Below are 15,800 nucleotides of genomic sequence, written 5' to 3' on the forward strand. Positions count from 1 at the left end.
TAGTAGAGAAAGCGGGGCATTACATATCCCCAGTAAAGCTGTGATAATTGTTCTGCAGAAAAGGTAGATCTCAAACTCCTCAAAATACCTAACTTTTGCTTGACATCTTTCGCAAAGTTGTTTGTATGGCTTTTGAAGTCTAGATTTAAATTAATAATGACCCCAAGACAATCATATTCATTTACACATGCTTTCGATTTTCTGTTTATAATATTTACATTTTTGTCTCCCAAAGTGCAAATTATTTGTCGTGAACCAAGTAGCATTGACTTTGTATTATCACCATTGTATATACACATGATTGAATAGAGTAAAAGTAAAACACCATAAGAAAATTCCAATGTTCTTGGATAAGTGAATAAGTAGTCACATAGTCCTTGAGATATGACGGCTCATGACGATGTCAAAGCTTCTGTGAACCATAGGATTTTTGGCGTGGATGTAATTGTGTTCGCTATGATCATCGCGTTAGGGACCGTAATTATCTATAAAACGTTTGCTCGTACATGTAAGTTTCAGCGCTCTTCTGTTTCTTGAAACTCTACTCCAGCCTCAGTGACGACTCTGTAATATCGTATTCTGACCTTGCCAAGAACTTTTGCTTCTTGCCAAGAACTTTTCTTTTGTCCTAGATTGACCATCACAAAATTGCAGACAGACTATCACTGCTTCTCAGGTCTGGAAGATCTTTTGCGCTACGATCATGAACTTTAGCTTGACGATCTTGCATAACATGCTTTTTCTCATTGACATTTCATAATTGATCAATGAATGTGACTCTCTCTGTGGCTTTCGAAGAAAGAACACGCATCCATTGTAATCGCACAATATCTCATTGCGAATAGCATAGTAGGACTTTGCTTCCGGTTTGCATTTACGAATTAAGTCAAGCCAACCAGATTTGACATAGTCGCAACTATTTGAAGCCCTACTACATCTCTTTGTATTGCTTAACGTATTTTGACTTCTGTTGGCTGCGAGTCCAGTATGGCGTCCATTAGATGGATTGTCTCCACCTCGCTTTCCGTTGCTGACCGGTCCAGAAACTCCAGATATGCTCTAGAGTATTTGCGATCAAGTCTTTACCAAATTAGAGTACACTCACCAACAGTTGTGATCTTTGCGTTATCCTATACAGAGATAGTTCCTTCTTACATTCATGCATTTTTATAGCTTTACCTGGCAATTTCTTCTTGTGCAGACCATTTCAAGTTGCCCCACTACAAGTTTGCATCTGCATCTTTTTCCTTAAATAACAGATATCACATGATCACCTGCTTCTGACATCCTGTTAATGTTACTACATGTACGTATGTATATTTTGATAAAGGCACACTTACGGCATACATGTATATGCAAACTAGTTATGTCTTTAACTGTTACTCTATATTCTAATTTCTTCAACCCCTGCATCTTCAAAATATATACAGTGCATCCTAGAAAAAAATTAAACCGAATTCAACGTAATCTTTTCCTATCATGACCATAAATTTGCTTCATAAAATGTACATGAATGAAAAGATATGCTTCTCTTCTTTCATTTGAGACCCATCTCAACGTTCATACTGCACACATGACTGAGTTAGAACAATTGAGAGTGGTGCTACCAACTTTCATTTGCACAAGCAAATTTCAAAACTTGAATACCAGTCTTTCTCTTGCATGGTCAATAAAAAGTTGCTTGAAGACATACATGATATTCATCTATTTGGCAATTTTTTTCTCTCCTAAAATAGTGGACAATAGGCTAATGGTGAATGCTGTTCGGGCCAAGGAAGGAAAGCCCTTCATTGTTGCCGGAGCTGGAATCTATGGCTATGGAAATTCAATGTTGTAATTTTTGTCATTTTTATCTCAAACTTCTCTCAGTCGTTTGATTTGTCACTACAGGGGCAGCAGAACATGTTTGAATGACCCAGGCAAAGCAGAAAAAAGGGTACATCACTTTGTAAAACTGGTGTACTTGAGAAAGCCATTTTTTACTCTGAAGGGTAATTCCATAGGTTGGTGAACATGAGCTTAAAAATTCAAATTCAATATTTTCTTGAATATTTAAATACTTTAAGTCCTTCATACATGATAGTTTCCGGAACAAAAAATAAAAAGTTTATTTTCATATGTATACTTTGGAAAAAATGGTCAAAAGTTGTGTCTTCCATTCTGTACCGAAGTACAAGAAAAATAGTGAAAAATGAAATATGCCTTATTTCCATTTTGTTATTGCAACATCATACCACTTTATATATTTCTGAAGTTTAGAAGAGTCAAATTACTTAAAATACACAACAGCTTTTCAAGTAAATTTGTAGTACTCATTCGAAATATAAATATTGCAGCCTGCTCAGGTGATGTAACGTGAGTAACCAAAAAAAATGACTTTTTTCTGAGCGAAAAATTCTTCACAGTTAATTGGTGGGATTTTAAATTCTCTTCCTTCAAACAATCTTTAACACGGTGATGACTATGAAAATCATTAAAAAATACAATTTTTTATAAAAATGATGAAGAAAATTGTACCGTGAGTAACTGTGTAAAATGAGTAACCAGTAAAAATTATGCAGTTAGGTAACATTTTCTGTGGGATATCAAGTTTTAAGTCTCATGGTGAGTTGTGAAGTTATTCTTTATTAATTAAAAGCAAAATGAGGGTACACCTCTTTGATGTGACTCTTTTGTCATCAAAATATCAGTGGTCATACAATCACACAAAAAATTGAATACTAGTAGAAGTATTCACAATGCTAGAGTGCATTAGTAAGACTTAAAGTTTCGATTAACCAAACTTTAAAGACTGTTTGAACAATATATTGAATGCCCTTACCTGTATTACTATCTAGGCCGGGGTATTTTGGGAGTTGTTATGGCCGGGGGGGGGGCCTCCCAGGCCCCCCTTGAGATCTCGGCCATTGGCCGTGCGATCGCGCCGAAAATTTGCACGCAGGTTGTCTTGGACATAATCTACAAAACTGTACAGTAATTCATTTCATGCAAATTGGTATTAAGCGATTATGCTAATTTATGCATAATTAGTAAGCGAAATCATACTTTTCCCTCTTACTTCCCCCCAAAAAGCTCCAATTGTTCCAATTTTTGGTATAAAAACTCTTTTTGGTGTTCCTAGCAATGATTTTCACACACATTATTGAATTTTTAGTGACATTTTTGTTAACCATACATGGACAAAATTTAACGTGAGTAACCGTAATGTGAGAAACCACTTTATCTGCACCCCGAGTAAAAACCATGTGTTCTTTATTTTTTTAATTATATACAAAGTTTGTCTCCCTAATATACTTCTCTGAAATGGATATAATCAACTTTAATAAAAGCCTTGTATGAGGACACTTTTCACTTATGTCGACTTTTCATTTTATGCATGTCTAAATCATGTAATGTGAGTAACCGACACATTTCAAAGATTTGCCAGGAGCATAATAAAATTTCCCAAGTTTTGTTTTTATACAAAGGATAGTCAGACGGTGTACTTTGGTGTGATAAGATGTTTAGTTCCTATCAATAATAATGGAGTTACAGCGCCAATTATGAGTCAAGGTGTCTCCAAATGTAACGTGGGTAACCGTGGAATAGCCCTGAAGGTTGTTTTTTTAGTGGGTCAACCCTCCCCCCCCTCCAACATTCTGCTGCCCCTGCCTCGTCTTATCATTTCAAGCAATTTTTTACAAGATAGAAAGAATTCAAACATATTCAAGCCAACCACAAAATCACTATTATCGCACTAACCACGTATTCACCGGTAGCCCATTGTCTGACGCTTCATTGGAAATGCTTGTTTTTCAATGTTTCATCCAATATGTAGAAAGCAAGCATGTTTTCATGCAACTTTTTCTCAACCATGTGTCAATCATATTTTACGCGCAAGGTCTCATATAAAAGATGAAAAACAATGGATATGTAAGTTACGAACTTTGTTTTCCTAATAGATAGCATAAAAAACAGAAAAACTCACTTAAAATTGTAATTTGCTCATGCAAATGGAAATTTGTTAGCACCTTTTTCCATTGTTCTTTTAATACTCATTCATGCATGCATTGATGAAGATCTCATGAATCAAATATATTATGATGGCAAAAAATTACATTGAATTACGTTTTCCTTTTTTTGGGACGCACTGTACTGGGTTAAATACAGCTCTTTCTGACTGTCTTCAATTTTTTTTAAATACAAGGTTTTAGTACCCACAAATAATACGCTGTATGTATATTTCAACTAAGAAATATGTTTAGAGATCCATTTAGTCACCATCAGACTTATTCATGTATTTATCTTCGTCACTCTGCAGAGTATATTATACATCATCTTCAGAGTTTAGTCACCATCAGACTTACTCATGTATTTATCTTCGTCACTCTGCAGAGTATATTATACATCATCTTCAGAGTTTAGTCACCATCAGACTTACTCATGTATTTATCTTCGTCACTTTGCAGAGTATATTATACATCATCTTCAGAGTAAGCTTGTAACCAATTTTGCAATCGGCAACTGATTCCATCCGATTTCACAACAATCGGCGATCACTTGCCACTTCGATCATGCCCCTTGAAGGAAAAAATCGAATATAAAAAATCGTCGTAGATCTAGTTACATTGCGTGATCATTCAGAACATATTTCAAGATTGTTTTTGAGGTGCTAGCTATTTAGAGGTCGCATTATTCAGGGAGAAAGAGGCGGTATTATCTCTGATGATGTTTACGAGGATAGATATCATCTCCTCCAACTCATGGTGATAGCGGATGCCGCTGTGAAATTTTTAAAGATAGTATTACTGACGGAGATCACTGCGCTACTTTCTACATCGTTTATGATGATAGACATCTTCTCTTCAACCTCGTGGTGATAGCAGACGCCGCCGTGAACTTTTAAAGATCGTACTACTGACAGAGCTCGTTGCGTTACTCTCTTACATCGTTTATGATGATTTACATCTTCTCTTCAACCTCGTAGTGATAGCGGACGCCGCCGTGAACTTTTAAAGATCGTACTTCTGACGAACATCACTGCGCTACTCTCTTACATCGTTTATGATGATAGACATTTTCTCTTCAACCTCGTGGTGATAGCGTACCCCGCCGTAAACTTTTAAAAGTCGTATTATCGACATCACTGCACTACTCTCTTACATCGTATCACCAGACTTTAGTCACCATCAGACTTGTGTATTTTTCTTCGTCACTGGGCAGAGTATCATCTTACCATCAGACTTACTCATGTATTTATCTTTGTAATCTGAAGCTATAGATTTGAATAATTCAGCTGGTATACTCATATGAAAGATTCTGTTTGTTCCATTCCACAAGGTCCTTCAGGATCTGGATGATTTTTCTCATTCTGATTTCCTGCATTACACAGAATATTTGAAAAATATTCACACGCATGTCTTTTAGTATTTTTCTTTGTGCAATATAAAGAAAGCAGAAAAAAACCAAGTAGCAATAACTGCAATAAAAATGCAATAAAAATGTAAAGTGACCATATTTTCACCTGATCAGTATTCCTGTATTTTTCAGTTGGTATTGAGGCAGTTGAAGTGGAGTGTTCATTACTTTGATTGTATTGTATGACAGTAGTTTGCTCTGTTGTCATTTCTACTGGTGTTGGACAAGGGTCATTAATATCACCATCTGATAGATACAAACTAGTATCATTACATTGACATCTTTCTTTATATTCACCAAATGAAAATGAACAACAAAATGTTGATTGTGCTTTTCTGATGAGAAAAGTCTGATTCAATGGTGCATCAATCTCAGTAGGATAGGGATGTATCCAGACACCATTTTGATAGCATTCAATGGCCCCTGGTAGACTTCCAGCACTGGCTGTGCAGTCTATTGAAACCCATCCTCTACCCTTTTCTTCACCCACAACGCATGTCGCCTTACCGGGAGGATAATCAACATAAAGATGAATCTTTTTAATTGCATTGTTTAATACAAGCCCGTCCTTGTATACAAATACAATATATGTCCCTTGGTCATATCTTTTAAGATCACATATTGTAAGTTCCAGAGAGCATCTCCCGTCATCGTTTCTATTTTGCACTCTGAATCTTCCAACCTGACTGCCGTGTAAAGACAGAGATAGATTATCTGTTGATCTATAAAATGGGGTTTGGATTGATTGCTGTAATGTGATTTCATTACTATCACATGGGTAAAAGAAAGTCAAGGTTGCTTCCTGCCCTTGTAGTTTAGATACATATGCATCTACTTGTGCTGAACATCCTGCTAAATTCATTAGAAAAATGAGAATAAAAACTTTTGCTTGACAGCAAGTTTTTGACATTTTGAGTGAAAATGGGATTAAAAGTAAAAATATTTTCTTAGTGTATTTATTCAGTAACACATGATTTTCATTTATTTATGTATTTATATGTAATTTTTTTATTTACAAAAAAATAATGTTCCTCCTTTGACATCAGGTGCTATCGAATCCAGTAAATCATTCCATGCAGTTCCAGTGTACAGTGTAAACAATCTTCGTATGTTATCTTTAATACACGATGTGTCTTTCTGAGCTCTGTAACATAAGAAATTGTCCACTTTGGATGAAAAATCGATAACTTGCGCTGGATGGTTGATAACTACCATTTGCAGCCACGTGCAATTGCATTCATGTACACGTACATGTATGGTGATACCCATCATAATCACTGTTTGAACTCCAATTTAACTGAATCGCGAATGTCGTCTTCTTCTTCACGCTTGATTCTTGTTTAGTCATTGATCAAAGATGAAAAGTGTAGATTGCAATTAATGAGACTGAAAATACCCAGGTACATCTTCAATAGGCAGGTTCTTTCAGTTCTCCCCCTGTTTGAGAAAAAAGAAGAGGACAAGTCTAACCCAACTAAACATTGATTTGAATAAAAAGAGATAAATCCAATGAGCTTTTTGACATTTTGAATTTTTGCTTAATTTCACAAAACCCTTATATGCACATCCTGATCGGTTTGCAATTACTTTTTCTTTTATATTTAATTATATGAAGTATGATAAATCTAACTTTCTCCTTGATCATTGTCAAGTGAAACAAAGATAAATTCCTCCCTGAACATGTGGAATTAGCATTATTTTAATACTCTATGGTTCAGTCAAGTTTGCCCTTATTGTTAAATCTGTAGAAAATGAAATATTGTATTATTCAAAAACTAAAAAACAAAAGAAATAGTGAGTGAGGGACATTATTGGCTGTCTCATTTGCATGTCACCGAGATGCGCATATTTTGACTGTTTTGTGAAAATTAAGTGAAAATTTATAATGTCATAACTTTTTAAATTTTACATTTAATTTTGATGAAATTTTCAGCACTATGCTATGCTAGTTTAATTTTTCTATATTTATTCAAAACAACATTTTTCTGACCTTTAAAGATGTGCAGGTGATGAATGCATGTATCTATATGTAGAATTTATAAGTAATGTGAATTAATCAGAAACTCAACTTTTACCACTTACAACAAGCCATTAAAGCTATTTTATGTTACCCTCCATAGGGTGCGTTTATGCGCCACTTTTTTACCCTAGAATCATGATCAGAATTCTGGAGAATCATGATTGCCTTTAGTCAAAATTGAAAATAAACGTCTTTCAAATCACAAAAAAATGTGGCGTTTGGAATGACGTTTCTGTAGAATCAGGAACGAAAAATGTTGTATAAACGCAATCGTGATTTGAATCATGATTCTATGACGTCACTGTGTCGGATTACTTTCGGTTTGACTCATGCCAAGCTGAAGGTGTGTGCTCTACTCAGTGTATGTACATGTACATACGTGTTACGCATTTCTTGTCACATGCTTTTAACTTCAAGTTCTGTGTTGGTTATCACATCATGTTTTTTTTGTCATATTACATGTATCTTCAACTTCAACTTTTAGTAAATGAACTAACTGGACAGACAATGATATCTTGTTGTTGAGTTAACAATGTCAAAATTAAATTGGAGCTAAGCTAAAATTTACTTCCGAACACCATTTTCGATAAACCTAATATAAGATGAATAAAATTAAAAAAAGAAAAGAAAAAAAGAGGTATTATAGACTGAATTATAAAAGCAAAAGATTGATATTTCGAGAGCCGACACGCGTGCAAAATTTCCGCTGTCAAACTGCGTACTGTGTGATGCGCACTGGATTGGCCCGAATCCGAGGAGAAACAGCATTGGAATGAAGATCGTCTAAACGCTGATTCTGTGGTATTGTGATTCATGTTTGTGTTTTGAATCGTGATACAGATCATGATTCTGGCTTGAGGTCGCATTAACGCAGCCATACTCACCTCGTGTGTGCATATATACACCTTTTCCCCAGAAGGAAAATCATATATAAAGGTCAAATCCACCCCAAAAAATCTCTATTTGAATAAATAGAGAAAAATCAAACAAGCACAACACTAAAATATCATCAAAATCGGATGTAAAATAAGAAAGTTATGACATTTTAATAAATTTTAAGTTACACTTATTTTTCACAAAACAGTATGCATGACTCATATGAATAACCTGCCCCTGCTGGTTTGAAACCTTATTCAACCAATCAGAACTCTGGATTTAATGCTACTCAGAAATTAAAAAAATATTGTATTATATCTTGATGGGGAAAAGTTGGATCCCGACGAAAGGTGGCACATATCAAGAGTGACATTGTGAGCAGATATGAATATTGTTTGCACAATTTGCAAAAGAAAACGTAGAGGAAAATCAGTTTTAATTCATTTTTTCATGCCTGTAATTCACTTTGATATCTTTCAAAATAGTTTATACAAAATAAGTTACTGGTTTTCCACTTTACAGTGATTCAAAAATATTCAGTTTTACTTTTGGATAGAGTTGATAAATTCTTATAAAAAAAAATTATCACAATTTACAAGATTTTGCGGAAGAGGATTCAGTCACGAGAGGATTTGGATAAATCCATCCACTTTATCCTAAAGTAAAATTTAATATTTTCTCTTTAGGTGACCTGTGATCTGATTCTGACTTTGACCGATTAGATTCTGATTGGATTTTAATCATGACAGTGGAGACCAGCTAGAGACCGATTGGTCAAAAATGGTCAATTGGGACTTATTAAAGATGACCCTTAAAAGTAAATGTCTTAAAATTAATTTTTTTTTTTTTACAGATTTCATATCCAAATTTATTTTGATTGGGTGTCCAATTAAGATGAAATATCTGCATATCTGTTTTGTTTGTATAAAAACCCGTAGGCATGGAATTGGCTGAAAATTTTAGGATATAATAGTTTTCTAGCCTTTTAATAAAGTAGAAATGCCTATATATACATACCTTCTGGCTCTTTTTTTGTGATAGGAGTTGAGTAAACACCAAAGCAAATAACACTTATCACACAGACACTGAGGTCAACAAAAAGTGTATAGAACAAAAAAAAAGGCAAACGCAAGTAGATGTCAAAAACAGCTTAGAATTTTGCCACCTCACAAACGGGTTGGACAAATCTCTTGACGACAGTGTGTTGTTGGAAATTCGTCCCTACCCCCCACCCCAACAATAGTCTCACCGCTTGGATTTGTGCCAGCGAGGAAGAACCTATTCCCAAGTCTTTTGAATATAAAAGCAATAACATGTATATTGATATATTCACCCATGAGTGATATATAATACAAGAATGTTCTTTTTGTACCATGCACATCATCTGTCTCATGAAATATTTGTTTTTTTTTGTGCATGAACTCCCACTAGTCTGCAAGCACAGACTCTATTTGACTCTTTATATTATACCATGTCTAGAATGAAGACGAGACTCCAAACTATCTGTCTGTGTCAGTAGAGGCAGCCACAATACATAGTCAAGACTCGTCTATTCAATGCTTCTTACTCTTAATTGTTCCTGAATCTATTACTTTTATATTTGTACTTTTCTCTTTCTTTCTTTCACTGCACCTTGGGCGCTCTGCTGAGTGTATCTGTCGCATTACCAATCACATATATTATTATTATTATAGTGAATCTAGTGTCACTACCTCAGACTGCATTATGCACTATACGCAAATTTTTGAAAAAAAACTAAAGTCTGTGTCTGCAGACTAATCTCCCACATGCTAAGAATCTTTTTTATACTATCAATCATTTGATAAAGTGTGGTTTCCCGCCCGTGAAAGGGGAATAACTTTGACATAACACTCGAATGCCTGCGTGCATGAATCCTTTTCAATGTTTTTTTACCTTTTTTTAAGGACGCAGCTGATGAAACGTGTGCAAAACATTGCAGGTATTTCCATAGACCGCACTATGGAAACAACATTGGCAACAATGCTAGGCCTACTGTACACTCATGAGTGAATAATTTCAATAGCTCCATGAACATGTAGATTTTGTTTTGTTCCTTAATTGTCATCCCCAAACATAGCTATTGTTGACAAATATATCAGGCTTTGAGAAAGTATAGTGGGAATTATTTATTTGAGGTTGGACTGGCAATAACTATTTTATATTGCCAGTCAAACCGAGGATTAATAATTCCTACTATGGTTTCGTAGGAAACACCTGATATATTTGTTTTATATCCCTCTTTATAACTTGTAGACCTAGTCCTTGTCGATGTTTAATCAATCTAGACCAGTTTTAACATTGCCGGACCTAGTCCTATTCTGGGCCTGTTGAGCTCATGCTAAACATTTCCTGGGTAAGCTGCACACAGCTTCAACCCGACAGTTAATGAGATGTATGAATAAATACGCACAGGCTAATTATTAACATTATTATAGAATCTATAGTATTGGATATTGACTCGCCTTATTAGGTATGCTTATTCAAAATTTTAGGATCCTGTATGAATGACCATCATGGAATTATATTTTCTGCATTATATTCTAGACCCAATTCCATACTCACTTTTCAGATTGTCGGAAAGTAATTTGAGCGCCAGAGTTTGTATTTTGTTTGATTTATTTATTTGCGCGGATAACGATTTGGATCTGGATCCTGTCAAGTCAGGGAGTTGAGAAATGTAACATTGGGAGAACATATCGAGCACGAGCATGCGCAGTTCTGCCCATGAAAGTACATGTATATAAAAAATATACGGAGCTATAAAAAAAACTATACGGAGCTATTTGCAGCGATGTGTTTTCCTATTGAAATTACACTTTGTCACATGATAACGAATTGACCAATCGTTTATCTTGAATATACATAAATATTCAAGAGGGGAATATAGTTATATAATGACTGGCCTTGAGGGGAACATCAAATATGTCGCCAGCAAAAGAATCATATTGGCCTGAGCCTTTATAAGAGGGCAATATGATTCTTATAAGGGCAACATATTTGATGTTTCCCAAAAGAAGATCCAATCAATATTATTATTACCGAAGGCTGTATAATGTGTAATTCAAGCAATTGTTTAGAACAATTTATAAGCCTGTTTGCTTATCACTACTTCTGATTTCAGGTGATTCATGAACGTAGTGAAGTAACCCTTAATATGCAATTGTGACATCAATTATTACCTTGCAGTCGCGCATCATGCATGCATACATGTACAATTAACGCATATAAATCTTGTGCTTGGTTTTTCGTATGCACTGGCCGCACTGTATATTATCTACAATTCGTTGGTTATAACTGGTTCCAGCCAGATTTCTTAATACTGAAATTAGCGATCAAAATCGGCTCCTACTGCACAAGTGCACTAGCAGAAATACAGCCAATAATGCCCTCTGTTTTGTAAAGGATTCCTATGGGCAAAGCCCCCCGGGGGGGGGGGGGGGCCACTTCCATTGACGAGTGGATACCATGCGCGACCATGGGGTCTCGAAAAGCACCCTAAACACGTATTTTCCATACGATTATGAAAGTTCATCTGTGTTGGTAAAAGATTACGATTTTGTTGAACTTTAGTTCACAACACAAAAAAACAGAAAATAACGAAGAGTTACCTCGAAATTTTCGGCTGCTAACTGCAACCTTCGTCAGCGATGTGACCCGATTTGACCTTAGTGACGTAATGATCGATGATCGGGTCGTAGACATTCGGAAGCTTGTATCGCCCCCCGTCTCTGTTGAGAGAAGGTCTGAACGCCCGGATGTAGATGGCCTCTTTCACACCTCTCTCGAAGTACCGCGGCTCCCTGTCCAGCACTTGTACCTTGTTGATGTCAACACAATGGCCAGGGGATTCGATGTGGATGTGCTGAGATACCTCGGAGGAAGTGGAGCTAGGGCGTCGGTGTTCAAGGAATCTTGTCCTAAGGGAACGTTCTGTTTCTCCTATATAAGATTCCTGACATAGACCCTTAGTCGTCTGTCCTTGACAAGGAATCAAATAAATAGGACCGGTGATATCCTTCTTCTCTGTCTTATCTTTCGGCGCAACCAAGTACTGTCTAAGGGTCCTTGTTGGTTTGTAACACACCCTAATGCCAAATTGACTGAAATTCCTACGAAGGGCTTCCGATAATCCTTTAACGTACGGAAGTACAATCTGTCCTTTGGGTGGCTTGGGGTTGTCCTTTCTAGGCGGAGACTTTCCTTTAGCTGAGTTATCGATCTTGTTGAAGACCCAACTAGGATAGCCGCACTTGGAGAGAGCCCGTTTAACGTGTGCTTTTTCCTCAGAAACGGTGACTGGATCTGTGATAACCGCTTCCGCTCGATGGAAAAGAGTCTTGATCACACCAAGCTTATGTTCAAGTGGGTGATTAGAGGAAAAGTTCAGGTATTGGTCGGTGTGCGTAGGTTTACGGTAAACTTTGATATCCAAGTTGCCGTCTGGTTGAATAACCGTCAAAGTGTCAAGAAATGCCAGCGACCGTCCTTCCTCACCTTCAGTGGTGAATTGAATGTCCGGATCAATCAAGTTCAGATGATCAGTAAATTCCTGCGAGAATTCTTTCTTGAGTTTAGTGTGTGTATCATCAACATATCGAAACCACCATATTGGAGGATGAGGTGCTGACTCAAGAGCTAATTGTTCAAAATGTTCCATGTACAGATTACAAACAATGGGGGAAATTGGCGATCCCATCGCTGCTCCATGGATCTGCTGATAATATATGCCATTGTGAACAAAATAAGTACATCGCAGGCAAACATCCAACAGTTTCACAATGTGGTCCACTGATAGGCGAGTCCTATCTTTCCAAGTGTTCACGCTCTGAAGTTTGGATTGGATAATCTTCAGGGCCTTGTCAATAGGAACTGAAGTGAAAAGAGCTGTCACGTCATATGATCTCAGTTCCTCGTCTTCCTCAACACGCGCATTCTTAATACATTCAGCAAAAGATTGAGAATCAGTTACATGGTGACAGGTCTGACCAACTAAAGGTGACAGAATGTAGGCAAGATGCTTGGCACAGTTATAAGTAATTGATCCAATACTACTTACAATCGGTCGAAGTGGAATGTTCGGTTTATGGATTTTAGGGAGACCATAAAACTTAGGAGGGGTATCTGTAGTTGGGTATAACCTGCGATATTCGTCTCTGTTGATACCACCGTCTCTCTCTATTTCTTGTAGAGCACTAACAAGTTCATTCTTATACTTGCTTGTAGGATCCTTCGAACCAAGTTTCTTGTAAGTGTTGGTATCATTCAAAAGAGATTCACATTTGCTATTATAATCACAAGTGTTCAGAATAACCACAGTCCTACCTTTGTCTGCTGGTAAAACTCTGATGTTCTTATCTTTCTTCAAATCGTTCAAAGCCTCAGTTTCTTCTTTGTTGAGATTGGGCTCGAGTTTTCTCGGTCGGCTCAGTAATCCAACGACTTTAGATCTCAACTCAGTAGCACTGCGTTCGTTCAACTTACGGCATGCGGTTTCCGTACTAGTGATGATGTCAACAACGGGAACCTCTGTAGGCGCTACGGAGAAATTAAGCCCTTTCACTAAGGTCAAATCGGGTCACATCGCTGACGAAGGTTGCAGTTAGCAGCCGAAAATTTCGAGGTAACTCTTCGTTATTTTCTGTTTTTTTGTGTTGTGAACTAAAGTTCAACAAAATCGTTACGTATTTTCCATATTCTGAAAATACACCCCTAAACAAGTATTGGAAACAATACCCTGTATACCCTGAAATGAACCCCGAAACAAGTATAGCGATATTTTATTGTTATGTCATGGATCCGTCGGTTTTACCTTTACCAATCATTAATTTTGGTTTAGTATACGGCCCCACCTTCCACACCTCGTGAAAATCGGACTCTTAAACACGTAGTTTTGGGGCAAAAAGGACATCCTTTATTTGTTTTATCATCCCTGCAAATTTGACCCTAAACACATAGCTTTCCTAGCAAAATATATATATATATATTTTTTTGTCATTACTTTTGTATTTTTGACACCCTTATCATGTTACGTAGAGTAGGGGAGACCGGGGTTAGTTGGAACATTTTTGACAAAAATAGCGGTAAAATCCAAATAGACTTTACTCGAGAAACAATCAGTATATCAGCTTGAAGCATATATCGCAGGGCTTGGATTTGTGCCAGCGAGGAAGAACCTATTCCCAAGTCTTTTTAATATAAAAGCAATAACATGTATATTGATATATTCACCCATGAGTGATATATAATAGAAGAATGTTCTTTTTGTACCATGCACATCATCTGTCTCATGAAATATTTTTTTTTTTTTGTGCATGAACTCCCACTAGTCTGCAAGCACAGACTCTATTTGACTCTTTATATTATACCATGTCTAGAATGAAGACGAGACTCCAAACTATCTGTCTGTGTCAGTAGAGGCAGCCACAATACATAGTCAAGACTCGTCTATTCAATGCTTCTTACTCTTAATTGTTCCTGAATCTATTACTTTTATATTTGTACTTTTCTCTTTCTTTCTTTCACTGCACCTTGGGCGCTCTGCTGAGTGTATCTGTCGCATTACCAATCACATATATTATTATTATTATAGTGAATCTAGTGTCACTACCTCAGACTGCATTATGCACTATACGCAAATTTTTGAAAAAAAACTAAAGTCTGTGTCTGCAGACTAATCTCCCACATGCTAAGAATCTTTTTTATACTATCAATCATTTGATAAAGTGTGGTTTCCCGCCCGTGAAAGGGGAATAACTTTGACATAACACTCGAATGCCTGCGTGCATGAATCCTTTTCAATGTTTTTTTACCTTTTTTTAAGGACGCAGCTGATGAAACGTGTGCAAAACATTGCAGGTATTTCCATAGACCGCACTATGGAAACAACATTGGCAACAATGCTAGGCCTACTGTACACTCATGAGTGAATAATTTCAATAGCTCCATGTACATGTAGATTTTGTTTTGTTCCTTAATTGTCATCCCCAAACATAGCTATTGTTGACAAATATATCAGGCTTTGAGAAAGTATAGTGGGAATTATTTATTTGAGGTTGGACTGGCAATAACTATTTTATATTGCCAGTCAAACCGAGGATTAATAATTCCTACTATGGTTTCGTAGGAAACACCTGATATATTTGTTTTATATCCCTCTTTATAACTTGTAGACCTAGTCCTTGTCGATGTTTAATCAATCTAGACCAGTTTTAACATTGCCGGACCTAGTCCTATTCTGGGCCTGTTGAGCTCATGCTAAACATTTCCTGGGTAAGCTGCACACAGCTTCAACCCGACAGTTAATGAGATGTATGAATAAATACGCACAGGCTAATTATTAACATTATTATAGAATCTATAGTATTGGATATTGACTCGCCTTATTAGGTATGCTTATTCAAAATTTTAGGATCCTGTATGAATGACCATCATGGAATTATATTTTCTGCATTATATTCTAGACCCAATTCCATACTCACTTTTCAGA

At 36.4% G+C, this 15,800-nt stretch overlaps 3 protein-coding genes across 3 annotated transcripts in view; 1 reads left to right on the forward strand and 2 right to left on the reverse strand.

The window, feature by feature from the left end:
- Positions 1–1,837, forward strand: part of LOC129270575 (uncharacterized) — a 31,571-nt gene extending 29,734 nt beyond the window's left edge. Inside the window, exon 22 of the mRNA XM_054907935.2 lies at positions 1,737–1,837. Within this exon, the coding sequence (XP_054763910.2) occupies positions 1,737–1,837 (101 nt within the window). The remainder of the gene's footprint in view (positions 1–1,736) is intronic.
- A 3,364-nt stretch (positions 1,838–5,201) lies between these two features.
- Positions 5,202–6,406, reverse strand: LOC129270619 (uncharacterized). Its single transcript, XM_054907973.2, has one exon. It carries the CDS (start codon positions 6,305–6,307, stop codon positions 5,285–5,287), a length of 1,023 nt encoding a protein of 340 aa, XP_054763948.2. The 5' UTR covers positions 6,308–6,406; the 3' UTR covers positions 5,202–5,284.
- Positions 6,407–11,939: 5,533 nt separating this feature from the next.
- On the reverse strand, positions 11,940–14,873 carry LOC135155827 (uncharacterized). Its single transcript, XM_064106099.1, has 2 exons — positions 14,777–14,873; positions 11,940–13,849 (listed from the first exon to the last, which is right to left on the reverse strand). The coding sequence occupies exons 1-2, from the start codon at positions 14,871–14,873 to the stop codon at positions 11,940–11,942; spliced, it is 2,007 nt and encodes a 668-aa protein (XP_063962169.1).
- Positions 14,874–15,800: the final 927 nt, after the last annotated feature.

Source organism: Lytechinus pictus, chromosome 10 (assembly GCF_037042905.1).
Source record: "Lytechinus pictus isolate F3 Inbred chromosome 10, Lp3.0, whole genome shotgun sequence".
In the NCBI taxonomy this organism is placed as follows: Eukaryota; Metazoa; Echinodermata; class Echinoidea; order Temnopleuroida; family Toxopneustidae; genus Lytechinus; species Lytechinus pictus.

Bases quoted from the DNA above. Each gene is read 5' to 3' on its own strand.
- LOC129270619 (XM_054907973.2), bottom strand. From the start codon at position 6,307: ATGTCAAAAACTTGCTGTCAAGCAAAAGTTTTTATTCTCATTTTTCTA.
- LOC135155827 (XM_064106099.1), bottom strand. From the start codon at position 14,873: ATGCGACAGATACACTCAGCAGAGCGCCCAAGGTGCAGTGAAAGAAAG. The intron at 13,850-14,776 runs GTAAGAAGCATT...ATTTCTCCGTAG, and splicing joins AGATTCAGGAACAATTAAGA to CGCCTACAGAGGTTCCCGTT.